Source organism: Esox lucius, chromosome 17 (assembly GCF_011004845.1).
Source record: "Esox lucius isolate fEsoLuc1 chromosome 17, fEsoLuc1.pri, whole genome shotgun sequence".
NCBI classification, from domain to species: Eukaryota; Metazoa; Chordata; class Actinopteri; order Esociformes; family Esocidae; genus Esox; species Esox lucius.
The window spans coordinates 14,608,910-14,634,857 of NC_047585.1; the positions used below are offsets into that span (position 1 = coordinate 14,608,910).

Genomic DNA, 25,948 nt, shown 5'->3' on the forward strand with positions numbered 1-25,948 from the left:
TTAAGTTTGTTGAGTATTAGCCAGCAGTGGCTAGTTAGCTAAATGTTGTAATGGTTGTTTATAGAACAATATATATTTTCTTTACCCACAAGCTCCTTTCAGAGTGAGGAACAATGGAATATTCAGTTTTAAAAGAATGAAATTCTCCTTTAATGTATCAGTTGTGTACTGATGAAAGATTGCCTTTGAATTTACTTTGAATACTGAGACAGTCCACCAGCTGAACAGGTCTAGCCAGAATGACAGATCAGTTCATAATAGTAGATGGACTGGATGAACACTTCCACTGAAATACTGAAATACACTTTCTGTCCTGCAAGCCTAAATCCCTCAGTCTCTTCTGACACCTGCTTTTGATGCCAACTTCCTCAAGCCCAGAATGTCAGTAAGATGTGGATTAATAGATGCGGGTTGTTGATAAATGGAATGCTTCTTTAATGTCAGTTAATGTTGTTCTTTGAGCATATCCATAGAACACTGTAAGACGGTTTTGGTGTACACTGCGGTAGGTAACCAGGACTGACACTTCACAGAAGGAGTCTCTCAAACAAAAAACATAGTGGCACATTGTTGTGTATCATTCTGGAGCGCCCCACTGTGGGCATGTGGTGCAAATGAATATTACACCTCAATTTAAAAACAAATGAAATGCTTGAGATCCCTTATTCAGAAATGTCTTGCTTTTCATGAGAAAGATTGTGTGAAAATCAATAGTTAATTACCGGAATGACAGAATGAACACTCTAGCAGTATAATCAGCAGTCCCCTAAAATGTTCCATAAAATGAAGACTCAGTTCTTCAAAGTTGTAATTAACATATGTATTAATAGTACATAAACAGAATACAGTATATGTAAATCAGATAAGAAATCAAATACAATCCCCATCTTTGTGTTTCCAAGAAAATTCGGAAACAAACATGAATTTGAATACCTATGAATTGTGAAACATGAAAAAAATACCTATGAATTGTGTCTCTATTATTGTTTACTAGTCAAGTGATATTGCAAACAGCCCTTATTTCGGGCTCTTGCGCAAGTGTACATACACGACTCCACTAAAGAGCAGAAGGGGCACACTGGACCAGGCTAAGATGAAGCAGTAGCCAAAGTGACCGATTCTCAGGTCTCTGGTGTCACCCAGGATCTCTTTACAGTGGAATGTGAAGATGAGACAAGCAGCAAATGATGTAAAACCTGAAGGAGGAAGAGAGGGGTCAGGGACAGAAATCATCTTTGAATAATATATCTGCCTGACTTTATAACGACAATGAACAGAGAATCAGGAAACATCTGACCTTATAACCACAATATATCTAACCACAATGAACAGAGAATCAGGAAACGTCTGACTCTATAACCACAATATATCTGTCTGAATCTATAACCACAATGAACAGAGAATCATGAAACATCTGACTCTATAACCACAATATATCTGTCTGAATCTATAACCACAATGAAAAGTGAATCAGGAAACTGACTCTACGTTAATGACAAAACCTCTAAATTAATACACAGAACACACAAGCTGCCTGGTTGTCATTAACGGGCAAGTGATTGTACCTGTGACAGCCTGACAGAGGCCTGAGAAATAGAAGACCCCTCCTTTAGACATGGTGAAGAGGTGCCCCAGAAAGGCCATGAAGGAGACAGATGAGAACACCACTGAAAGGACCATCAGCGCCTGGACAGCCTGCAACCAGTCTGGAGGAACAAGAATGGAAGCCATGTATGTCATTGGGACCCAACAGACATATTTAATCTGAATAGTAGGAAACTGAACACACCAACATAACAAAGAGATTCACTCCCAAAGGAACTGTATAATCATGCAGAAGGATGTTGGAACTTGGTTGGAAAAAGATACAGTACATCCTCAACAACATGGAACCTATACTGAATTACTTTTTTTCTGCACTGCATTGTTTAACCAAGAAAGTGTTAAACAAATCAAATTACATTTATACTTTCGATTCTTAATGCAGCCTAACCCTAACCCTTCAATTTGTGGTAACCTGCTCCTTCTAACCTACTTCTTCTGTTGTTTTGGTTGGGAATAAATAAAATGAATGACTTCCCGTTCTTGCTCTGCACCTCATGTCGTGCCTACCCCTGACCATGATAGAATGAACCACCACTGCAGAGCAGAAACCTCGCTCTGGGTCCCGTTCAGGATACCAGGGTGGCGGTCACACCGGCGACCCCAAGGGCAAGCACAGAAGACTTGGGAGATAAGTTTTTTTGGGGTGGGCTATGGGGGTCGTTGGAGGGGCTGGATGAAGAGCCCCTGCCGCAACATTTGCAGGGGCTTATTGGAGAGCACCTGCAGCTCCAGGAGTAGGAGACGGTGGAGGAGGCGACAGCTCCTGTTCTTGCCTACTCGTCCCCAGCGAGGTACCTCCAGTACCGTTCCCCAGCTTGGAAACCCCAGTGCCACCCCCAGAGGGATGCTGAGCAACTACCGCAACCGCCTCTGGAGTGGGCCGAAGAGGGGTTCCTGCTGCTCCAGCAGGGGTTGGTCCAACCCCTGTTGCCACCTTCTCAATCTGCCTGTCCTGCCTTGGGGGCGGAGCCACACTGTGGTCCAGCACCCCATCCTGCTTCAGGGCGAAGCCCCCCTCTGCACCGGTGCCCTGTCCTGCCTCGGGGGTGGACCCTCCCTCCACCTGTCCCAGTGCGGCATCTTGCTTCTGGGGCGGAGCCAGTTTTTCAGATCAAGCAGGTCTCTTCTTATTGGTGTCCTCCAGTAGTGTTTTTCTTTTAGCAATTCTACCATGAAGGCCAGATTCACGTAGTCTACTCTGAACAGTTCATGTCGAGATGTGTCTGTTACTTAATGTGTCTGTAACTCTATGAAGCACTGATGTGGGCTGCAATCTGAGTTTATTGCTGATTTCTGAGGCTGTTAACATTAATGGACTTGTCCTCTGCAGTAGAGGTAACCCTGGGCCCTCATGAGAACTAGTTTCATCATAGCACATGATGGTTTTGTGACTGCACTTGAAGAAAATTTCAAAGTTCTTGAAATGTTCTGTATTGACTGACCTGACCTTCATATCATAAAGTGATGATGGACTGTTGTTTCTCTTTTAGCTTTTCTTGACATAATTTTGACAATTACAGTAAAGATGTAATGATGGTCTTCTGAATACAAACCCTACCTTGTCAGAACCCAAGTGATTGGCTCAAACAAATTAAGAAGAAAATAAATTCCAGGCACACCTGTTAATTTAAAGACATTGCAGGTGATTTCTTCTTGAGGCTGGTTGAGAGAAAGTAATGAGTGTTCAAAGCTGTCATCAAGGCAAAGGCAATGTCTACTTTGAAGAATCTACAATACAAAATGTATTTTGATCTTTTTTTTGTGGTTACATGATTCCCTATGTGTTATTTCAAAGTTTTAATGTCTTCATCATTAATCAACAATGCCGAAAATAGTAAAACTAAAGAAATACCTTAGTAGGTTTGTCCAAATATTTGACTGGTACTTAATGTAAAAAAATAAATAAACTTGAATTCAGAAAGAAATGTTTGAATTAACAGTAAAATCTGCCAAAACAGACATTTTTGAAAGCAAGATGGAAACAATCTAATTCAGACAGCAACAAACAACCCTGATCTTCTTGTTTTCTGAATTAAAAAACCATTGTCTCCTTCTAAAAATCAAGTTGTGCTTGAATTACACTACATTGCGTTTGTTTTCATAAAAAAATTTCTTGTTACAAGCTAAATGTTCTCACTCCATTGTCATGTTTTTTCACTTAGATCATGAAGAGAATAATACTTAACTTCGTATTGTGTTTACCATTTTCATCAGAGGCAGCACACAGCCAATTCCCTGTCCTGTTGTCATGAATGCAGTTATACCAGAGGTTTCTGATCTCAGTGTCGTCCCAGACCCACCAGGACTATGAACATGGACACAAAACAATACACACTGTAAAATAATAATGCATTCAATGTGCTATTGTTGATCAAACTCGCAATGCTACTGCATCTGCATACCTTACAATTTGCCAGTATTACAGCCTATTTTTGTTCTGTTTAAATCTTCTCTGCATAGCAGTTTTATCGGGCCATCCAGCTAGGTCCTAACCACTGGATTATCAGTGGAACTTTACCACTGGAGTCTCACATTGCCGAAAATGCCACTACATTTGGGGGGATATTTGCTTGAAATAAATGAAATAATCTAGTATTGGAACAAGACAAACTAATTGATATTCAAGGCATATTTTCTAAGAACAAGCAGTATTATCTAATATATCTTCAGCTTGTTAAGAATTTTTTTTCTTATTTTAAAGATTGTTAGATGGTTTAACCTGAAAACAAGATAAAATAAGTATTTTTTGGAGTGCACCTTTTCCATTATGGCAATCAAAAGCATGGCTAGAGTGACCAGATGCAGCACAGTCACGGATATCAGCAGGACAACCATAATTGCTGGTGCTGGGAGCAATGACAGGTTTCCACTGGAGATAGCCTGTGGATCTGGACAGAGACGGTCTTCCACTGGGGACAGACTGTGGTTCTGGACACAGAGACAGACTTCCACTGGGGACAGCCTGTGGTAGTGGATACAGAGACAGTCTTCAACTGGGGACAGCCCGTGGTTCTGGACACAGACAGTCTTCCTCTGAGGACAGCCAGCGGTTCTAAACATAGAGAGTGTACTCTGGAAATAATTGTTCATTTACAATATAACGACATTAAAGTAATAATTACAGTCAATCTCTTCCCCCATCTCTTTCTTTCTCTCTAAGGAGGAAGTGTTCTCATTTATCATGCTCCTCAACATCTGTCTTCAGTGACTATCTCTCTCTGCATATCTCTGAAACCAGCACAGGCCTCTCAGACAGGGGAATTTCACAGTATCTACAAAGCCTGAACAGCCTCTGAAGAACACAAGCAAGGCTCTGTCACTCTATAGCTTGAGTAAACAAACATCCTGTCTCTTGTCAGAAACCCTTCTGCTTCTACTATAATCATGACTATTAGAATTTGAATTACCCTACAAACATGTTGTATATAGACATCTGTCGATTTCCTTTCAGCCTATTCATAGTTTAGAGGCAAATCATGGACAAGATCAAACACATCCTCATCCTAAATGAGGTTTAAACTTTTGTTTTAAATAATCTGAGATGCATTTCTATTAAATATCATATGGAATAAGAGGAATTTTGGAGAGGAGTTATGAATCAATTAATTGTATTTAATTTATGGCAAAGACTCATTTAGCTTTTCCCTTATAGCTGTTCCATTCTGACAAGGCCTGTTCATGGGATGAATGACAACAGAGTAGTGGAGCTCACACATCCAGTACCGAATAGGGCAGACTGTCTTCTCTTTAAACTCAGACACAACAACTACATGTAACTATGCAGGCAACAGAAGGAGTCACGGGTGTTGGTAATGACTATTCTGAAAGGTATGCCTCCTGTCACATTCTTTATCTGGCTTGCAAGCGTTTTCACCGCTGAGGCACATTGTACTATTTATGTAGTAACAGCACATAGCACGAAAACAAGCCAATTTGAAGGACGAGCACAGGAGAGAACTGTTGAGGAAAAACAAAGTGCATTGACACTGAAAACAGTACACTTCAGATAGCGAATAAAGAAACACTTTATTATAAACGTTCATTGATTATGAATAACCATATAACACCAGATGTTATATTGAATACAAAAACACAAGACAAAAACACAATAGATAGCAATTTAAGCAAAGTTTAATCTGGACCCTCCAGTCAATTTCAGATCAGTGATATTCTGAATTGCTTACCTTAGACTGCAAATGTCAGTTCCTGGGGCCAAGTGGCTGGTTCTGTAACCCTCAGTACCTACCCCTCTCTTGCTACTCCCATGGGTTTTTTTCACAGATGCCAGATATCCACCCCCTCTGGTGTTGCTCTTCTCCCACAATCTCTATCTGCAATATTCAGAGAAAGACTAGGGCTGGAATGCTGTGGGAGTGGGTTTCAGGGGAGTTCTTCAACGCCCATTTCCTCTGCCCTCACCCAATGTCAACAGACAGGACTAACTGCCTGAATGACCATTGACAACTGGACTGGAACCCCATAAAGTCAAAAACAAAGTCAATCATGCAAAATGTTTTCTATTGTACATTTTTACATTTTCTGTTCCAAGTGTTTAGGCACAGTATTCACATATCTGGATAAATACCTTGTTTTAGACCTGTTCCAAACCCTAAGGCAAATTGGAAGAGGAGAACAGTATAAGGCTACTGAGTGCCATCTGTCAGATGAATGTATTGTACATCATTATTTCTATTTCTCAGGAGAATTGTACATCATATGATCTTTTATTGAGATTTGTAAATGTGTGGACAAATCTGTAAATGCGTACATCTGTGAATGTGCAGACAAATCTGGAAATGGGAGGTCAAGTCATCAGTTACAACTCAGACGGGCCTCTCAATTGACTGTCTTTTTACACGTGACTTTTTACATGCTAGACTTCTACCGCAGCAGAGATCTGCTGCATGTTTTGCCACCAGGCGGTGGTAGCACGCACTGATTTTAAGCGTGACATGCACCGATGGGCTGGTAAAGTATTGGTTTAAGGCACAGGTGTCAAACCGGTTCCACAAAGGGCCGAGTGTCTGCAGGTTTTTGGTTTTTCCTATAAATTGGTTCCTAGTTCATACCTACACAACCAGGTGAGGGTAGAAACTAACCAATCAGTGACCTAATTAACCAATCAAGTACAAGGAGAGAGCAAAAACCTGCAGACACTCGGCCCTCCGTGGAACCGGTTTGACACCTCTGGTTTAAGGAATGCCATTTAGGTCTATATTAAATAAATATGTCTCCCAGAAAAGCCTCAGAATTATTGAGGCTGCCAACCACTTCGATGGGACGAGGTATGGGCTCTAATTCAGGACATCCTGGCTTGCACATCCATTTGATTAAGGTAAATGTTTTAGCTAGATTTGCTTTGTAAAGTGAACATCATTACTTTCGTATTATATGTATGTTAGATATCTAGATGTTTGTTGTATGTAAACCAAATTAACATGATGACACTGTGGACACAAGTGACGGCAAAATATTCGATACAGCAGCTAGCTCCAGTCCTATAGCTACTTATGTGTGCTGAGTTAGCAATTGTTTTTGCTAAATGACAGTACAGTAACCTAATGTTTGCTAAATTAGTCTCATACCTAATCGTTAGTAATAACAAATGCTACCAGTAATGTATATCTTGTTAGTTAATCAATGTAAACAAGTGCAACCGTAGCTTCCAATAAATCATGTATTTACTAAATTCCCTCCATACAGTTGTTGCTTCAGATACTGATATAGCCTAAATTGACTAAATTGCCTTGATTCTTGATTCAATTGCTTGAATACTGACTTACAAATTACTCTGTTTTTTATGTTCACCACTAGGAGATAGATGTACCAGGATAAGTATGAAGAACCGGTGTCCACTAACTGTTGATCATCCTGTAGCTGGTTGGGAATGTGACAGGCAATAATGTCCAGCAGAGCAGATAGCCTAACCGCCAACCCTCCTCTATAAGGTATGGAGGCTGACCATGTCAGCTTAGTTTACACAAAATGTGCAGTATGTACTGCTTTTATTATAAAGGTTGCCTTGTGGGAGAGATCAGGATGTCAGGCCAGACTACAGTTTCTCTTACTACAGGTGTGTTTGTAAGTCATAAGTAAAAAAGGGCATTGATTTGGATTCTCCTTTAGGTATAACTGTAGAATATATGATTAGTTGAATATTAGTGGGAATGACAAGCATGGAAAACTGAAGAAGTTCTGTCTGTATGTCTATGGAAGGTCTCTGCATCTCACTGCTGGCTTGTGCCTCTGAAGCTAAGCAAGGTCGGGCCTGGTCGGTCCTGGGGTGGGAGACTACAATGTGTCCATTACTTGCAGCCGTGTTCATCACCAACTGAAGTTTATTTATTGATTTATCAGGGTAACCGGAGAGAAAAGCATTGCCATCATATATGAACATACACTCACCCAAAGGATTATTAGGAACACCTGTTAAATTTCTCATTAATGCAATTATCTAATCAACCAATCACATGGCAGTTGCTTCAATGCATTTAGGGGTGAGGTCCTGGTCAAGACAATCTCCTGAACTCCAAACTGAATGTTAGAATGGGAAAGAAAGGTGATTTAAGCAATTTTGAGCGTGGCATGGTTGTTGGTGCCAGACGGGCCAGTCTGAGTATTTCACAATCTGCTCAGTTACTGGGATTTTACGCACAACCATTTCTAGGGTTTACAAAGAATGGTGTGAAAAGGGAAAAACATCCAGTATGCGGCAGTCCTGTGGGCGAAAATACCTTGTTGATGCTAGAGGTCAGAGGAGAATGGGCCGACTGATTCAAGCTGATAGAAGAGCAACTTTGACTGAAATAACCACTTGTTACAACCGAGGTATGCAGCAAAGCATTTGTGAAGCCACAACATGCACAACCTTGAGGCGGGTGGGCTACAACAGCAGAAGACCCCACCGGGTACCACTCATCTCCACTACAAATAGGAAAAAGAGGCTACAATTTGCACAAGCTCACCAAAATTGGACAGTTGAAGACTGGAAGAATGTTGCCTGGTCTGATGAGTCTCGATTTCTGTTGAGACATTCAAATGGTAGAGTCAGAATTTGGCGTAAACAGAATGAGAACATGGATCCATCATGCCTTGGATGTGCATCCAACAAATCTCCATCAACTGCAAGATGCTATCCTATCAATATGGGCCAACATTTGTAAAGAATGCTTTCAGCACCTTGTGGAATCAATGCCACGTAGAATTAAGGCAATTCTGTAGGCGAAAGGGGGTCAAACACAGTATTAGTATGGTGTGTATCTTTTAGGTGAGTGTATATATCTTGAGATATATTTTATATGTTCATCAAAGGAGAGATCAGGGTCGTGAGTAACACCGAGGTTTCTCACAGTTTTTTGGGATATAACCATACAACCGTCGAGGTTCACTGTAAGGTCTGCCAACAAAACTCGTTGTTTCTTGGATCCTAAAACGAGCATTTCTGTTATTCTTAAGTTTGAAAGAAAAAGTTCTCTGTCATCCATTTCCAAATATCGGAAACACATGCTTTCAAAGTAGCTAATTTTGGGGCTTCTCCATGTTTCATTTAAATATTCAACTGTGTGTCTTCAGCGTAACAGTGAAAATTGACATTGTGATTCCGGGTGACATCACCCAGAGGCAGCATATATAGTGAAAACAATAATGGGCTCAGAACCGAGCCTTGAGGAACACCAAAGCATCATTTTGATTTGTCAGAGGACATGCCATCCACACATATGAACTGATATCTTTCAGATAAATAAGATTTAAACCAGGCTAAAAAGTGTCCGCGTAACCCAATATGTCCAAGATAAGGGAGCTATCAATAGTGTCAAAGTAAACATTTCACATTCCTGTGGTTGGCAGAGTGTGACCTAAGCACAGAGAATCTAAACACAGATGTTTCTGTGGTTCTCATTACCTAGTCACATTTGACTTCCAATGAAACATACATTCATATAATTCCACTGGATCAACTTGTCATGTCTTCATTAGCACCAGCCATTGTGCACCCTGAGGGAAGTAACATTGCTAAGATAAAGTCAGCTGTATCTTTAAAAAATTTCACATCCAGGAGGTTGTTACAATCTTCTATATTTGCCTATGAAAGTAAATTTTATTCCTCACTTGTTAATGCCCGATTTGTTCCCAGCATCAGCAAGCTATCCGTGGCTATCATAATAAGCAGTAGCCCCACTCAGAGAGAGGAATTAGCTGAAACAGGCAATTGGGAACATCAGGACTGCTCCAGGAAATCAAAGGTAGATATCAAGACTCAGGCCTTGTTTGAAACACAATTCTTTGTGAATGTGTGTACTATGGACAACAGAAAACAAAAAAAAACTACTGGATTAAACAGTAAAACATTTTACTTTAGAGCATTACTTTGAACCTCTTGGCAAAGCACATCCTATTTTGTCTTTTGGAATGCTTGTTCAAATAGCAACAGGGCTCTCATTTCAGGCGTTTAATCTCAGACAACCACATAAAGTCTGAAAAAAAGACGAATCCGCAGCCCATCTAGTTATTTGCAACCCCCACAGAGGTTCGACCCTAGTATCTGCCCTCTGAGTCGAGTTCTGGTTTGTTTGCAAATCGGTTGTGGAGTGCGTTATACAAGCGCCCTCTAGTGTTTCTGCTGGTTTAGAGAAGAGTTGAGGCAAAGTTCACTGTCAGTGTCTCGTACCGTGACAAAACCAAAACACTCACGGTAATGTTTAAATAAAAAAATTTTTTGGTAAATTATGTGGCAGAAAAAATCTGCAAATAACTTGAGAAATATTGAAGCCTTATCTTTTGAGAGTAGAAAACGTAATTCTATGCAGGTTTAACGTATGTATGTTGTATTCCTTTTCCAGAAACATTGATAATAAATTTAAGCGAAAGGGTGAGCTTGAATCCTGTATAAGCTATTACGCAAACGATAGAGAAATATTTCATGTTTGGACAGATTTTACCAAGAGGAGTCACAGAATTGCTTATAAAAACGCCTCCTTTTTTGGAAATAGGGCTGGCTCATATGGAGTCCTCGTCCATGCATCGTAGAGCAATGATGGTTTACACAGGCTAACGCCTTAATTGTATATTCACTTTCAGCCATGTCCGAACTAAAACCCAGTGGACTGCTCTATGCATTATAACGATGCGTGGCACAAAAATGCCTGGTTTCGTCGAAGAAAAACGACAATGAATGTGCCATTTTAAAAAGCAAGTTTGTATACGTGATTTTAGGAAAACATCTCTTTGTTTCGCTCTGGGAATCTTTGGGACTAAACGCGTGAATAACAATAATCTTAAAGTTTCGAGTTGTTTCGTTTGTGTTAAGATATGGAGCAGAGAGTGGTAAGTTCAGTTATTTCTGATTGTCAGATTTTCACAGTTAAACAATTTGATGTACTTTGTATCCTATTGTAGACGTATTGATTCACCAATCCACTTTTCTGATGACAAGAAGTACACAATGAGTGAAATAAGCCCTCCATAACAGTGACAGGTTCTCTGGCGAAACTGAAGGAAGATCAATTTGCCATTTTAATAACATACTCCTTCTAATATATTCCTCTACAAACTCTAAAAATAGCAAGGTCTTGGTAAAATATGATGGGCATTTAAACAGCTGCACATTTAAGAAAGTTCTCTGCACTATCCCGACGGCAGTTGACGTCAGTACCAACAGTTGTTTCCCAGTCTTATGTGGATGGCGGTCCCAGTCTTAAGAGTTTGTCCTAAACTGGTCTCAGGGGGATACAGGATCTTATACGTAAATCTTTGCCAGCCGAATGTGTATGTTGTTACATTAATTAAAGGGAAATAATGACGTACACTACCGTTCAAAAGTTTGGGGTCAATTAGTAATGTCATTGTTTTTGAAAGAAAAGCAATGTTAGTGTCCAGTGTATACATTGCCCCTAATGGATATACAGTGTATAAATACAGTGTATACATTGTTAAAGTTGTAAATGACTAATGTAAATGGAAACAGTAGATCCTTAATGGAATATCTACGTTGGCGTATAGAAGGCCATTATTAGCAACCATAAGTCCTGTGTTCCAATGGCACGTTGTGTTTTCTAATCCGAATAAATCATTTTATAAGGCTGATTGTTAGAAAACTCTTTTGCGATTATGTTAGCCACGCTGAAAACTGATTGTGCTGATTCAAGAAGCAATAAAACTGTCCTTTGGCAAAAGTGTTTTCTAATGACTGCTCAATTAGCCTTTTAAAATGATAAACTTGGATTAGCAAACACAGGAATACAGGAGTGATGGTTGCTGATAATGGGCCTCTGTACACCTATGTAGATTTTCTATTGAAAATCAGCCATTTTCAGGTACTAGAGTCATTTACAATATTAACAATTTCTACACTGTATTTCTGATCAATTGGATGTTATTTTAATGGATAAACAAATTAGCTTTTCATTAATAAAACATGGACATTCCTAAGTGACCCCAAAGTTCTACAATTTCTATACACTCAAATCACTTTTGGTAATGTTGAACTGTCTCATGGGTTTTAACGTTGACCTTTTCAAACATCCCCAAAGGCGGCTGAATGGCGTACTGCACAAGCCAACAAGCATTTTTTGGAGGTTATTTCAGAAAAGGTCAAATAAAAAACCTGCACTGACATTTATCACATAAAATTGATATAATATGTAATACAATCGATTAAGGCTCCACAATGATTTTTTAGCTGTGAAAGAACATTTGTTTTATCAAAACGCATTAGTAGGGCAAGACCAATATAACCAGATGAAACTGTGCTTGCACAAACTCGACTCTCCTCTCTCTGAGTGAAAGATGTATGTGCAGAGGCAGTCCAACAATCACTCAAACTTAGACGAACTGTAGATATTTGTCATTATTCCGCTTCAACTCTAACTGCAGTCACAACTGCCCCTAATGGATGGTCTGTTTCTAATATCTTAGTATTTACAAGTTGACATGCAGAGGATGAGCATTTTTGTCAGGTGTTGACCATTGGGCGAAACATAGAGCTTATAAGCATCCTGTCAGAGCGGAGAGATTTCCTTATAACCCAGGAGGATAAATAGGAGAATGAGCTTGCACAGAGATTTTGTCATGTCTCCTTCAGAGTGAACAGTCTATTATTGACCGTAGACAATTTGCTTTACAGCTTGCATTACAATTTGCTCAATTATGAATATAAAACACTATCAATAACAACACTGAAACATTTGTAAGAGGTATGGCCCTCTCCCTCTAGAATGTCTGAAGACCCAGTATTTTGGAGGCAGATTTTCTTGCTTTCCCACCCAAACCCAGATCTAATAATATAAGTAAAACATTTCCCACCCAAACCCAGATCTAATGAAAGAAAGAAATACATTTCCCACCCTAACTCAGATCTAATAACAGAAGAAAATACATTTCAATCAATCAACATTATTTATAAAGCCCTTTTTATCAGCAGTTGTCACAACGTGCTTTTACAAAACACCCGAAATATATGAAGAAACCTAGGGAGGAACCAGGCTCAGAGGAGTGACCAGTCCTCTTCAGGCTGTGGCTGGTGAACATATTAAGAGTACAAGTTGTAATAATTAGTCTATTTAAACATAGTCCAGGTTGGAAGCATGAACAGATGGTCAAGGACAGGAACAACCTGGGGGTGGGGGGGGGTCGCTGAAATGTTCAGGAATCGTCTTGATCTGCAACACAACCAAGAGGACCCTGAACAGGGACAGCAACAAGTCCTTCAAGACTGGTACTCTGGAGGTGTCGGACAAGACCTCATGTCCTCCGAAGTTTAAAACAGGGCAGGAGACAGGGAAAATTCAGAAAATGCATTCCTTAGATCTACAAGGATTTATAGTGGAGAAGGAGAACTGACCCTATTCCTCCGGTAAAATAATAGAGCAGCGTAAGACCTTGGAGCTAAGAGAGGCCCCGGACAGGGCCCAACAGGCAGGAAATCAGTCCACTCACATTGCCAAGCATCAACTAAAGGGATACCCACCAACTGCAACCACCCTGAATGAGGGCCGAGTATTCCCAGCAGAGTTCAGCCCAATTGCACGATGTGCGCAACAGAGAGACAACAACAAGCCAGTGACTCCGCACCCGAATGATATTGGAGGCAGGACATCCCAGTGGTGATGAGAGCCCACCTGGCAAGCCTTTCTGGTCAACTTCACACATTCACACCCTTGGGCCAGACTACGCTTAATCATAAACCATGCTAAAGAGAAATTACCTCACTGTAATTTTTTTCATGATCTTTATTTAAAAAATGGATGTACATTTTCCCATACAAAAAAATCTGCACTATTAATTTGTTTATATGCATAGAATTTTGCCATGAATTTGCATGCCAGATGTGTCATCTCTGTGTCCCTGTCTCTCTGTTCTGTGTCCCTGTCTCTCTGTTCTGTGTCCCTGTCTCTCTGTTCTGTGTCCCTGTCTCTCTGTTCTGTGTCCCTGTCTCTCTGTTCTGTGTCCCTGTCTCTCTGTTCTGTGTCCCTGTCTCTCTGTTCTGTGTCCCTGTCCATGGCTAAGGTTGGCACCCATGGGAGAGAAGGCTAAGCTCCTCCACTGTGTTATTGGTTGTGCGTTGTCATACCTCTCTGATTGGCATTGTGTTCTGGCTAGCTATTAGATCGGGTCGGGTAACGCATCTATTACAGAGAGACTACTCAAATGCAGGCTAACACACAGCTTTTAAAAAGAATGCAAATAAAACACGGAAAGTAGTTGTTCATGCAAACCTTCAGCTGTGTTCACCATGTTGTGTCTGTTTGGGTGGGCTAATGACACATGGCTCTCTCAGGCGCAGAGGTTCCTGGAGCCCATTCGTAGAGTGTCAGAGCAGAGAGAGTCCCTGGCCCGGCAGTATGAACAGGAGAATGAGGTCCTCAGGGACCAGCTTCAACGCATTACACAACAGCAAGGTGGGACCTAATGAAAAGTGGTACATGAATATGATGTGATGATTATAAAGTTGTGAAAAACAAATGTGTATCTGTTACATCAGCCAAAAGGCTAAAAGTACTGCGGACACTGTTCAGTTAAATAGAGGAGCAGCTGAGCAGCCAGCTTCAACAATGGAGTGGGAAAGCGCCATATCTTTCAAACGGTCTGAAACGCTATCAGAGGGTTGCGTGATGTCCAAAGCTTCCAACGTCATCAATCATGTGTTATTTCTGCTCTGATGCAAAGCCTCGGCCCTTCCGCTTTGAGGAGACTGGGTTGAAATATCAGCTGCGCGTGTCCCATCACTGTCTACGTTTTTTGTCCACCACCTCTGCGCCTGTATCCTGCTGCAACCTTACTCAATGTCACATCGTTATTTTCTCAGGAGTAGCTTCTGTCTAGACACTAAAAGCCTGATTGATGGAGTGCTGCAGAGATGGTTGTCCTTCTGGCAGGTTCTCGTCTCTGCAGACAAACACTGAATATCTGTTACTGTATATGGTTACTTAGTTTGTCTGGACAGCCAACTCTTGGAGTATTCATGGTTGTTCCAAACAACTTCCTTTTCACAACGATGGAGCCCACTGTGCTCCTGGGAATGATTAATGCTTTAGCAATTTATTCCCCAGATTGCTGAAGTCAACAGAGAGTTCCTTGTAGTTCATTTGCTCTGACATGCTGGAGGAAGTATCGGGCCTTTATATACAGTGGGTATAGAAAATAATCACCCCCCTTTAAAATAATCACATTTTGTTGCTTTGCAGCCTGACAGACACAGTTTTTGTTTCATCCATCCATCCATCATGGTTTTTGTTTCATTCAGCTTTATTTACTCAGTGCAACTTATAACATCCAAGTGAAAGATATAACCCCAACATGTCATAAAAAAATTAAAACAATAATAAAACATAATCACTGAGTTGGAAAAAGGATCACCCCCTTGTGTCAGTATTTGGTTGAATCACCTTTTGCTTTAATTACAGCCTTTAGTCTGTTGGGATATGCCTCTACTAGACGTTGCAATATTTGACCACTCTTCTTTGCAGAACTGTTCAGTTAAATTTGATGGTCAAGTCATTCCACAGAATTTCAATGGGGTTTAAGTCCAGGCTCTGACTAGGCCATGCAAGGACATTCACCCTTTTCTCCTTCAACCACTGTATGGTCAGTTTTGCTGTTTTGCTCATGTTGGAAGGTAAATCTTTTTCCCATTGACAACTTTCTGGAAGAGAACAACATATTTTCCTCAAGAAATTGACATTATTTTGCCCCATCCATTTTTTCCTTCTATCCTGACAAGTACTCCAGTCCCTGCTGCGGAGAAGCAACCCCATACCATGATGTTACCACCTCCATGCTTTACTGTAGGAATGGTGTTATTTGGATGGTGAGCTGTATTGGATTTTCACCAGACATATCATTTGGTGTTGAGGCCAAATAATTAAATTTTAGTCTCATCTGACCAAAACACCTTTTTCCACGTGGCCTTAGAATCTTCAAGGTGCGTTTTGGCAAAGCTCAGTTGTGACTGCATGTGGCCTTTCTTGGGGAGTGGCTTTTTTCTTGCAACCCTCCCATACAAGCCACATTTGTGGAGAATTTGTGATATTGTTGTCACATGCACACAATGACCACTCTGTCATGAATTCCTTCAACAGCTTCAAGATTTGCTGTAGGCCTCTTGGTAGCCTTTCTGACCAGTTTCCTCCTGGCTCTTTCATCCAGTTTGGAGTGACATCCTGACCCAGGGAGGGTCTGTGTTGTACCAAATACCTTCCACTTCTTAATAATAGACTTCACTGTGCTTCTAGACACTGATAAAGCCTTTGACATTTTTTTGTATCCATCTTCTGACTTGTGCCTGTCCACCACTGTATCCCGGAGATCTTTTGACAATGCCTTGCCACCCATAGTTGATTGTTTTCTTCAGTTGCACTACCAAGGACTGAAATGCTTCAGGAAAAGCTTGTTTCATGCTGAGCTAATCAAAATGACCACAGCTGATCACAGTTGAAAGTCAATTGGCTTTGTGTGCTATTGAGAAGGTGATTAACTACACCTGGTTGGGTTTACAAGTCATTTTTAGGAGGGGGGTTATTATTTTTCCAACTCAGTGATTCAGTTTAAAAAAAAAAAAAAAAAAAATAATTCTGACAAGTTGGTATTATATCTTTCACTTGGATGTTATAAGTTGTAAATACAGCTGAATAAAACAAAAATTGTTTTTGTCCGTTTTCATTTCAGGCTGCAAAGCAAAAGGGGGGTGATTCTTTTCTATACACACTGTAGACAGGAGTGTGTCTCCAGTAGTGTCCAAACAATTGAACTTGCTACAGCTCATTTCAAATCAAGTTCTAGAGACATAAAAGGCCCCAAGATGAATGAGATCAATTTGGAGTGTCATGGTAAATGGTCTCAATACCTATGTACATAAGTTTTTTATTTTCAATACATTTGTTTTTGGTTTCTCTAATGGGGTGTAGTGTGTAGATGAAAACAAACAGAATATTTAGTGAATTATAAATGAAGTCTATATAAACAACATGTGGAGAAATTGACGTTGTCTGAATACTTTACAAATGGACTGTAGTCTTGACTCTTCTCTGTGCTACTGAGTGTGCAGATGCCCAGATGAATGAGGTGGCTGAGATGTTGTACCAAGAGGGCCTGGCGGAGGTCATCCCCTGCAGCCCCAGTGAACAGGTGGCCTACCTGTTGGTGGAAAGGGCTTCCCTGCTGGAAAGACCCGATGACCCCCAGGTAAACAATGTGAAGGCATACAATACCTTGGCCAGCCAGCAGGAGACACAGTCCCAGCCTAAAAACATGGATCAGGTGAGACTAAATTGCTTCAGTAACTCCTTTCTCCATTCTGTCCAGGATTAAATTGAATTAAGTTCAGAATAGAGAAATAAGACTCACAAGTGTACCAAAGACCCACTGTTTCCCTTCATTCCAGTGGTTAAGGAATTAGCCAACATCTAACAGATATAGCTCAGGAATTTTTTTCAGTTTCTCTTGTTTTACTATGTTATGTGTTTGAGTAAAATGTACAGTTTTATTCTATAAACTACTGACTACATTACTCCCAAATTCCAAATAAAAATATTGTCATTTAGAGTATTTATTTGTAGAAAATAACAACTGGTCAAAATAACCTCAAAAATAACCTTAGACCTCAAATAATGCAAAGAAAACAAATTCATATTCGTGTTTTAACTTAGGAAGAGTTCAGAAATCAATGTTTGGAGGAATAACCCAGATGTTTAATCACAGCTTTTATGCGTCTTGGCATGCTCTCCACCAGTATGTCACATTGCTGTTGGGTGAAAAAATTCAAGTAGCTAGGCTTTGTTTGATGGCTTGTGACCATCCATCTTCCTCTTGATCAAATTCCAGGGGTTTTCAATGGGGTTCAGGTCTGGAGATTGGCTGGCCATGACAGGGTCTTGATCTGGTTGCCCTCCATCCACATCTTGATTGACCTGGCTGTGTGGCATGGAGCATTGTCTTGCTGGAAAAACCAAGTCTCACAGTTGGGGGGCATTGTCAGAGCAGAAGGAAGCAGGTGTTCTTCCAGGATAACCCTGTACTTGGCTTGATTCATGCGTCCTTCGCAAAGATAAATCTGCCCGATTCCAGCCTAGGTGAAGTATCCCCAGATCATCACCGATCTTCCACCAAATTTCACAGTGGGCTGCGAAACACTGTGGCTTATAGGCCTCTCCAGGTCTCCATTAGATGACCAGGTGTTTGGCTCATCAGAGAAGAAGACCTTACTCCATTCCTCTACGGTCCAATCCTTATGGTCTTTTGCAGACTTCAGCCTGGCTCATCTTTGCTTCTTATTGATGAAGCGCTTTTTTCTCTATTTTTGCATGACTTCAGCCCTGCCCCTAGGAGCCTGATTCGAACCGTCCTCGTCATGGACTTCACCCCAGCTGCTGTTTGCCATTCTTTTTGTAGGTCACTTGATGTCATCCTACGGTTGTTGAGAGAGATTCGAATAAGTTTACTGTCTTCTCTGTCAGTGGACAGTCGTTTTTGCCCTCTGCCAGTCTGTTGCTTTGTTGTCCCCAATGTCTGTTGCTTGATCTTGTTCTTATGAACCGCCGTCTTTGAAATTTCAGGATGGAAGCAACCTGACGCTCTCAGTATCCCTCTGCCAGTAAAGCCAGAATTGTACCCTTCTTTTCCTCAAAGCTTTTCTTTTCAACTATTTTGTCATGCTGAATTCAAATTACCTCTGAGGTACTACTTGCACTGTTTTTGCCATCCATTTCGTCCTATTGCAAGAGGATAGTGATGAACACAGCAGTGGTTTTTATACTTTTCCTCATTAAATTCGATTTGGTTCAGGTAATCACCTAATCACTACCTCAAGTAAAATAACTAAAATGAGGTGTGCCTGTGATTTAACAGACACTAGAATGGAATGTCTATATACATACATACATATACACACACACATACATATACATACACGTGTGTATATATGTGTATATATTTGTGTGTGTGTGTGTGTGCATGGATGTAGCACAAAATTCTGGGCCCTGTACATAGGCGGTCTCTGAGGGCCCCTCCCCACTTTATTCAAGATTCAAACATTTTTTGAGGGCCCCTCTACACATTAGGGCCCTATATACTTAGTACCCCTTTTCCCCCCAGTCCAACGCCCCTGTGTGTGTGTATACCATTCAAGAGCCATTTTGTGCGTCTGTTACTGAACTGTTCATTTATTCAACTCTCTCCACAAGGGGGCACCTTTACACAGCCAAAGCCCATGGAAGAGGCTGTTTGGACACCGCAAAGCAGCTCAGAGCAGACACCCTTTTACCTCTGTAAATTGACTTCTAAATGATTCTGCATCCCCATTAACACTTGGATAAGCCAACACACATTATGAAATACTTGGTATTGTTCAGTGAAGTGTGGGGACCCAATGCATGTCCTTTATAATCTGTATTAACTGCACTATCATTTCATCATTCACTCTCTATTATGTTTTATTAACATCGATCCAGGTTTGTTTGGGTAGTTGGGTGTGAATTGAGTGGGTGAATCAAAGTCTGAAGCTTTACTGTGTCGTGGTATTGTATCTGATCCAAATGCATGCGTGCTTTCTTGTTCTGACCAGAATTGTTATGTATTCAAATTGATCTATGTTTCAGTTAATACCCTTCAACAATCCCCAGCTTTGGAAATGGCTATTGACTCACAGCTAACTTTTTCTTCACTGAATCATTCCTCAAATGAATGTTCCTCTAGAGAGATTACAGATTTCTCTCCATTCTCCGTCAAGTGATCTCCTCTCCTCTGCTCCCCAGGTTGAGCTAAAGCCAGGGTCAGAGTTGGGGTCAGCGCTCAGTGTGGAGCGGGAATGGGCCCGTCTGGAGAGAGACCTGGAGGAGGCTTCTCGTCGCTTGGCCATGGCTCACAAAGAGATCCGCCATCTGACCGACGAGCTGGAGTCAGCCCGCATGACCCAGAGTGCATATGGTGAGGCTAGATAGCATCCAGCCCATCTCTATCTCTGATTTTCTTGGCCTCACTTTTCACTGATCCGAGTCACAGATATAGAAGCAAGTACATGGGGATAACACTGCCATATTTGATTTTGAACTTCAGAAAACCTGCTAAGGATTATGGACCAGAAGAGAGCTGCTAGATGACTTTACCCTCAATACAGGATATCCTGTGCATTTTCAAACTCTTGTGTACCGCACATGTATGTGCTTATGCACACATGTTGGTCATCATGCATGCTTGTGGTTGGTGGAGCGTTTTATTTTTAGCTTTGATGAGAATTGTAGCTTTGCTAAGCAGTTCTACGCAGTTGTTTGTTTGTCTCCGACTCGTATGTGGAAACATTACAGTATTATTATTAAAATTGTGGTGAAAACCGTGATCATTTGCTAGTGATTGTCGAAAACCGGGACATTTTAGTTCAAGCGGGACAACCAGCTTGAAACCAGGACAATCCCAGGCAAACTGGGACGTCTGGTCACCCTAGATAACACTGGTGGCCGTCTTTTTCCAAAAATCTAACTTTACCTTTCATTTATAAAAGGCATGTAGATTATAGCTCATTGATGTAGTAAATAATAATCTATATTTTAAACGAATACATCTGAAGAATGTTTACACAATCGCTAACAAGCATTAGCACAGGGACTAGGGTTGCCACCCGTCCTGTATAATATGGGACACTGTCCCTTACACAATCAATACGGGACGCGATTAGCATTTTCATGCACACCCTACTTTACGTTTTCACAAGTTTGGATTGACACGAGAAATAATAAAACCCAAAGAGTTTCATAAAACTGAATTATTAAATCAGAATGACAGGAGAGTTTGACACTCAAAGTCATCGTTGCCCTGGATATGGAGAGTCAGACGCACTGTAACATCAGTGGTGTGGTTATCCCAGATAAAAATTATTTGACAAACAAAGTGACAAACAGTGACAAACAAATGATCAGTCTATAATTTTAATGGTAGATTTATTTGAACACTGAGAGACAGAATAACAACAAAAAAGTCCAGAAAAACACATTATTATATATATATATTATAAATTGATTTGCATTTTAATGAGTGAAATAAGTATTTGACTTAGTACTTGGTGGCAAAACCCTTTCTTGTAGTTGGCCACCAGGTTTGCACACATCTTGAGGGATTTTGTCCCACTCCTCTTTGCAGATCTTCAACAAGTCATTAAGGTTTCGAGGCTGACGTTTGGCAACTGGAACCTTCAGCTCCCTCCACATATTTTCTATGGGATTAAGGTCTGGAGACTGGCTAGGCCACTCCAGGACCTTAATGTGCTTCTTCTTGAGACACTCCTTTGTTGCTTTGGCCATGTGTTTTGGGTCATTGTCATGCTGGAATACCCATCCACAACCCATTTTCAATGCCCTGGCTGAGGGATTTGACGGTACATGGCCCTGTTCCGTGACGTCGCCCGGTATGGCGCAGCCGGGGCCCCACCCCGGAGCCAGGCCCGGGGTTGGGGCTCGAATGCGAGCGCCTGGTGGCCGGGCCTTCCCCCATGGGGCCCGGCCGGGCTCAGCCCGAACGGGTGACGTGGGGCCGCCCTCCCGTGGGCTCACCACCCACAGGAGGGACCATAAGGGGCCGGTGCAAAGAGGATCGGGCGGCAGTCGAAGGCAGGGGCCTAGACAACCCGATCTCTGGACACAGAAACTGGCTCTAGGGACGTGGAATGTCACCTCGCTGGCGGGGAAGGAGCCTGAGTTAGTGCGTGAGGTTGAGAGGTTCCGATTAGAGGTAGTCGGGATCACCTCTACGCACGGCTTGGGCTCTGGAACCACACTCCTTGAGAGAGGATGGACTCTTCACCACTCTGGAGTTGCCCATGGTGAGAGGCGGCGGGCTGGTGTGGGTTTGCTTATAGCTCCCCAGCTCTGCCGCCATGTGTTGGAGTTTACCCCGGTGAACGAGAGGGTCGTTTCCCTGCGCCTACGGGTCGGGGATAGGTCTCTCACTGTTGTTTGTGCCTACGGGCCGAACCGCAGTGCAGAGTACCCGACCTTCTTGGAGTCTCTGGGAGGGGTGCTGGAAAGTGCTCCGACTGGGGACTCTATTGTTCTACTGGGGGACTTCAACGCCCACGTGGGCAACGACAGTGACACCTGGAGGGGCGTGATTGGGAGGAACGGCCCCCCTGATCTGAACCCGAGTGGTGTTCAGTTATTGGACTTCTGTGCTAGTCACAGTTTGTCCATAACGAACACCATGTTCAAGCATAAGGGTGTCCATCAGTGCACGTGGCACCAGGACACCCTAGGCCGCAGGTCGATGATCGACTTTGTTGTCGTCTCATCTGACCTGCGGCCGTATGTCTTGGACACTCGGGTGAAGAGAGGGGCGGAGCTGTCAACTGATCACCACCTGGTGGTGAGTTGGATCCGATGGTGGGGGAGGAAGCTGGACAGACTCGGCAGGCCCAAGCGTACTGTAAGGGTCTGCTGGGAACGTCTGGCCGAGTCTCCTGTCAGAGAGATCTTTAACTCCCACCTCCGGCAGAGCTTCGACTGGATCCCGAGGGAGGTTGGAGATATTGAGTCCGAGTGGACCATGTTCTCCACCGCCATTGTCGAAGCGGCCGCTCGGAGCTGTGGCCGTAAGGTCTCCGGTGCCTGTCGAGGCGGCAATCCCCGAACCCGGTGGTGGACACCGGAAGTAAGGGATGCCGTCAAGCTGAAGAAGGAGTCCTATCAGGCCTGGTTGGCTTGTGGGACTCCTGAGGCAGCTGACGGGTACCGACAGGCCAAGCGGGCTGCAGCCCGGGTGGTTGTGGAGGCAAAAACTCGGGCCTGGGAGGAGTTCGGTGAGGCCATGGAGAAGGACTATCGGCTGGCCTCGAAGAGATTCTGGCAAACCATCCGGCGCCTCAGGAGAGGGAAACAGTGCCCTACCAACGCTGTTTACAGTAGAGGTGGGCAGCTGTTGACCTCAACTGAGGATGTCGTCGGGCGGTGGAAGGAGTACTTCGAGGATCTCCTCAATCCCGCTGACATGTCTTCCATTGAGGAAGCAGAGGATGAGGGCTCAGTGGTGGACTCGTCCATCACCCGGGCTGAAGTCACAGAGGTGGTCAAGAAACTCCTCGGTGGCAAGGCACCGGGGGTGGATGAGATCCGCCCTGAGTACCTCAAGTCTCTGGATGTTGTGGGGCTGTCTTGGTTGACACGCCTGTGCAACATCGCGTGGCGGTCGGGGACAGTGCCTCTGGGATGGCAGACCGGGGTGGTGGTCCCTCTTTTTAAGAAGGGGGACCGGAGGGTGTGTTCCAACTATAGGGGGATCACACTTCTCAGCCTCCCCGGGAAAGTCTATGCCAGGGTTCTGGAGAGGAGAATACGGCCGATAGTAGAACCTCGGATTCAGGAGGAACAGTGTGGTTTTCGTCCGGGCCGTGGAACACTGGACCAGCTCTATACCCTCTACGGGGTGTTGGAGGGTTCATGGGAGTTTGCCCAACCAATCCACATGTGTTTTGTGGATTTGGAGAAGGCATTCGACTGTGTCCCTCGCGGCATCTTGTGGAGGGTGCTTGGGGAATATGGGGTCCTGGGTCCTTTGCTAAGGGCTGTCAGGTCCCTATACAACCGAAGCAGGAGCTTGGTCCGCATTGCCGGCAGTAAGTCAGACTTGTTCCCAGTGCATGTTGGACTCCGGCAGGGCTGCCCTTTGTCACCGGTTCTGTTTGTAATTTTTATGGACAGAATTTCTAGGCGCAGCCAGGGGCCGGAGGGTGTCAGGTTTGGGGACCACACGATTTCGTCTCTGCTCTTTGCAGATGATGTTGTCGTGTTGGCCCCTTCTAACCAGGACCTTCAGCATGCACTGGGACGGTTTGCAGCCGAGTGTGAAGCGGTGGGGATGAAAATCAGTACCTCCAAATCCGAGGCCATGGTCCTCAGTCGGAAAAGGGTGGCTTGCCCACTTCAGGTTGGTGGAGAGTGCCTGCCTCAAGTGGAGGAGTTTAAGTATCTAGGGGTCTTGTTCACGAGTGAGGGAAGGATGGAACGGGAGATTGACAGACGGATCGGTGCAGCTTCTGCAGTAATGCAGTCGATGTATCGGTCTGTCGTGGTGAAGAAAGAGCTGAGCCGCAAGGCGAAGCTCTCGATTTACCAGTCAATCTACGTTCCTACTCTCACCTATGGTCATGAGCTTTGGGTCATGACCGAAAGGACAAGATCCCGGATACAGGCGGCCGAAATGAGTTTTCTCCGCAGGGTGGCTGGGCGATCCCTTAGAGATAGGGTGAGAAGCTCGGTCACCCGGGAGGAGCTCAGAGTAGAGCCGTTGCTCCTCCACATCGAGAGGGGTCAGCTGAGGTGGCTTGGGCATCTTTTTCGGATGCCTCCGGAACGCCTTCCTGGGAAGGTGTTCCGGTCCCATCCCACCGGGAGGAGACCCCGGGGAAGACCTAGGACACGCTGGAGGGACTATGTCTCCCGGCTGGCCTGGGAACGCCTCGGTGTCCCCCCGGAAGAGCTAGAGGAAGTGTCTGGGGAGAGGGAAGTCTGGGCATCCCTGCTTAGACTGCTGCCCCCGCGACCCGGCCCCGGATAAGCGGTAGAAGATGGATGGATGGATGGATGGCCCTGTTCATCGTCCCTTTGATGGGGTGAAGTTGTCCTGTCCCCTTAGCAGAAAAACACCCCCAAATCATAATGTTTCCACCTCCATGTTTGATGGTGGGGATGGTGTTTTTGGGGTCATAGGCAGCATTCCTCCTCCTCTGAGTTGATGCCAAAGAGCTCGATATTAGGGGTTCATTTGACCACAAAACTTTCACCCAGATCTCCTCTGCATCAATCAGATATTCATTGGCACGCTTCAGACTGGCCTGTACATGTGCTTTTTTGAGCAGGGGCAACTTGTGGGGCACGCAGGATTTTAGTCCTTCACGGCGTAGTATGTTACCAATTGTTTTCTTGGTTAATATAGTCCCAGCGGTCTTGAGATCACTGACAAGATCCTCCCGTGTAGTTCTGATCATTGCAACTCCACAAGGTGAGATCTTGAATGGAGCCCCAGACCGAGGGAGATTGAGAGTTATTTTGTGTTTCTTCCATTTGCGAATAATTGCACCAACTGTTGTCACCCTCTCACCAAGCTGCTTGGCGATGGTCTTGTAGCCCATTCCAGCCTTGTGTAGGTCTACAATCTTGTCCCTGACATATTTGGACACAGCTCTTTGGTCTTGGCCAAGGTGGAGAGTTTAGAATTTGATTGATTGATTGCTTCAGTGGACAGGTGTCTTTTATACAGGTTCCATGCTGAGATTAGGAGCACTCCCTTTAAGAGTTTGCTCCTAATCTCAGCTCGTTACCTGTATAAAAGACACCTGGGAGCCAGAAATCTTTCTGATTGAGAGGGGATCAAATACTTTTTACTCATTAAAATGCAAATCAATTTATATTCTGGATTGTTTTGTTGTTATTCTGTCTCTCACTGTTCATATAAACCTACCATTAAAATTATAGACTGATCATTTCTTTGTCAGTGGGCAAACGTACAAAATCAGCAGGGGATCAAATAATTTTTTCCCTCACTGTATGTGTGAGAGATATTTAACCAATATCCCACTTGGTGGAAAATGAAGTCACTGTTATTTATATAGCACATTTAAAAACAACAGGAATTGACACAAAGTGCTTTACAGTCAAGGCAGATGGATTAACATCTGCCTCGAAACAGGTAAACGTGCAGGCGCTAGGACGGGCTTTTGATTGCCATGGAATTCTTGCTGGGGGGCAATGCCCTCATGCCGCCGGGTCTGTATACATGATTAAAGGAATAATACATAAAATGCAACAATACATACTATAATACAATATTACATATAATACATAGAGGGTAAAGCTAAAATGGAAAACACTTA

General features: G+C 43.1%; 2 protein-coding genes across 10 annotated transcripts in view; one reads left to right on the plus strand and one right to left on the minus strand.

The window, feature by feature from the left end:
* Nucleotides 1-470: 470 nt before the first annotated feature.
* si:dkey-264d12.4 (epithelial membrane protein 3) lies at nucleotides 471-14,380 on the minus strand. Of its 2 annotated transcripts, none has more exons than XM_010882025.3 (6): nucleotides 14,319-14,380; nucleotides 5,790-5,936; nucleotides 4,363-4,567; nucleotides 3,808-3,910; nucleotides 1,566-1,706; nucleotides 471-1,196 (listed from the first exon to the last, which is right to left on the minus strand). In XM_010882025.3, exons 3-6 carry the CDS (start codon nucleotides 4,438-4,440, stop codon nucleotides 1,018-1,020), a joined length of 501 nt encoding a protein of 166 aa, XP_010880327.1. In that variant the 5' UTR covers nucleotides 4,441-4,567; nucleotides 5,790-5,936; nucleotides 14,319-14,380; the 3' UTR covers nucleotides 471-1,017. The 2 variants fall into 2 exon arrangements, with proteins under 2 accessions (XP_010880327.1, XP_010880325.1); XM_010882023.3 differs by having other exon boundaries at nucleotides 4,363-4,657.
* The window catches only part of si:dkey-264d12.5 (trichohyalin), a 50,203-nt gene continuing 34,873 nt past the window's right edge, over nucleotides 10,619-25,948 (plus strand). For 4 of the 8 annotated variants that reach the window (XM_010882018.5, XM_010882021.5, XM_010882022.5 and 1 more), the window contains exons 1-5: nucleotides 10,619-10,929; nucleotides 14,381-14,501; nucleotides 17,147-17,358; nucleotides 19,281-19,364; nucleotides 19,851-20,022. In XM_010882018.5, the coding sequence (XP_010880320.2) occupies nucleotides 10,915-10,929; nucleotides 14,381-14,501; nucleotides 17,147-17,358; nucleotides 19,281-19,364; nucleotides 19,851-20,022 (604 nt within the window). In that variant the 5' untranslated portion in view covers nucleotides 10,619-10,914. Of the gene's footprint in view, nucleotides 10,930-14,380; nucleotides 14,502-17,146; nucleotides 17,359-19,280; nucleotides 19,365-19,850; nucleotides 20,023-25,948 lie in introns of those variants that run through there. The other 4 variants (XM_010882019.5, XM_010882020.5, XM_020055770.3 and 1 more) reach the window with 4 other exon arrangements.

Coding starts and splice junctions, on each gene's coding strand:
- si:dkey-264d12.4 (XM_010882025.3), bottom strand. CDS start 4,440: ATGGTTGTCCTGCTGATATCCGTGACTGTGCTGCATCTGGTCACTCTA. Junction 1,707..3,807: donor TGCTGCCTCTGATGAAAATG/GTAAACACAATA, acceptor TTGTTCCTCCAG/ACTGGTTGCAGGCTGTCCAG. Junction 1,197..1,565: donor CCTCTGTCAGGCTGTCACAG/GTACAATCACTT, acceptor TTCCTCCTTCAG/GTTTTACATCATTTGCTGCT.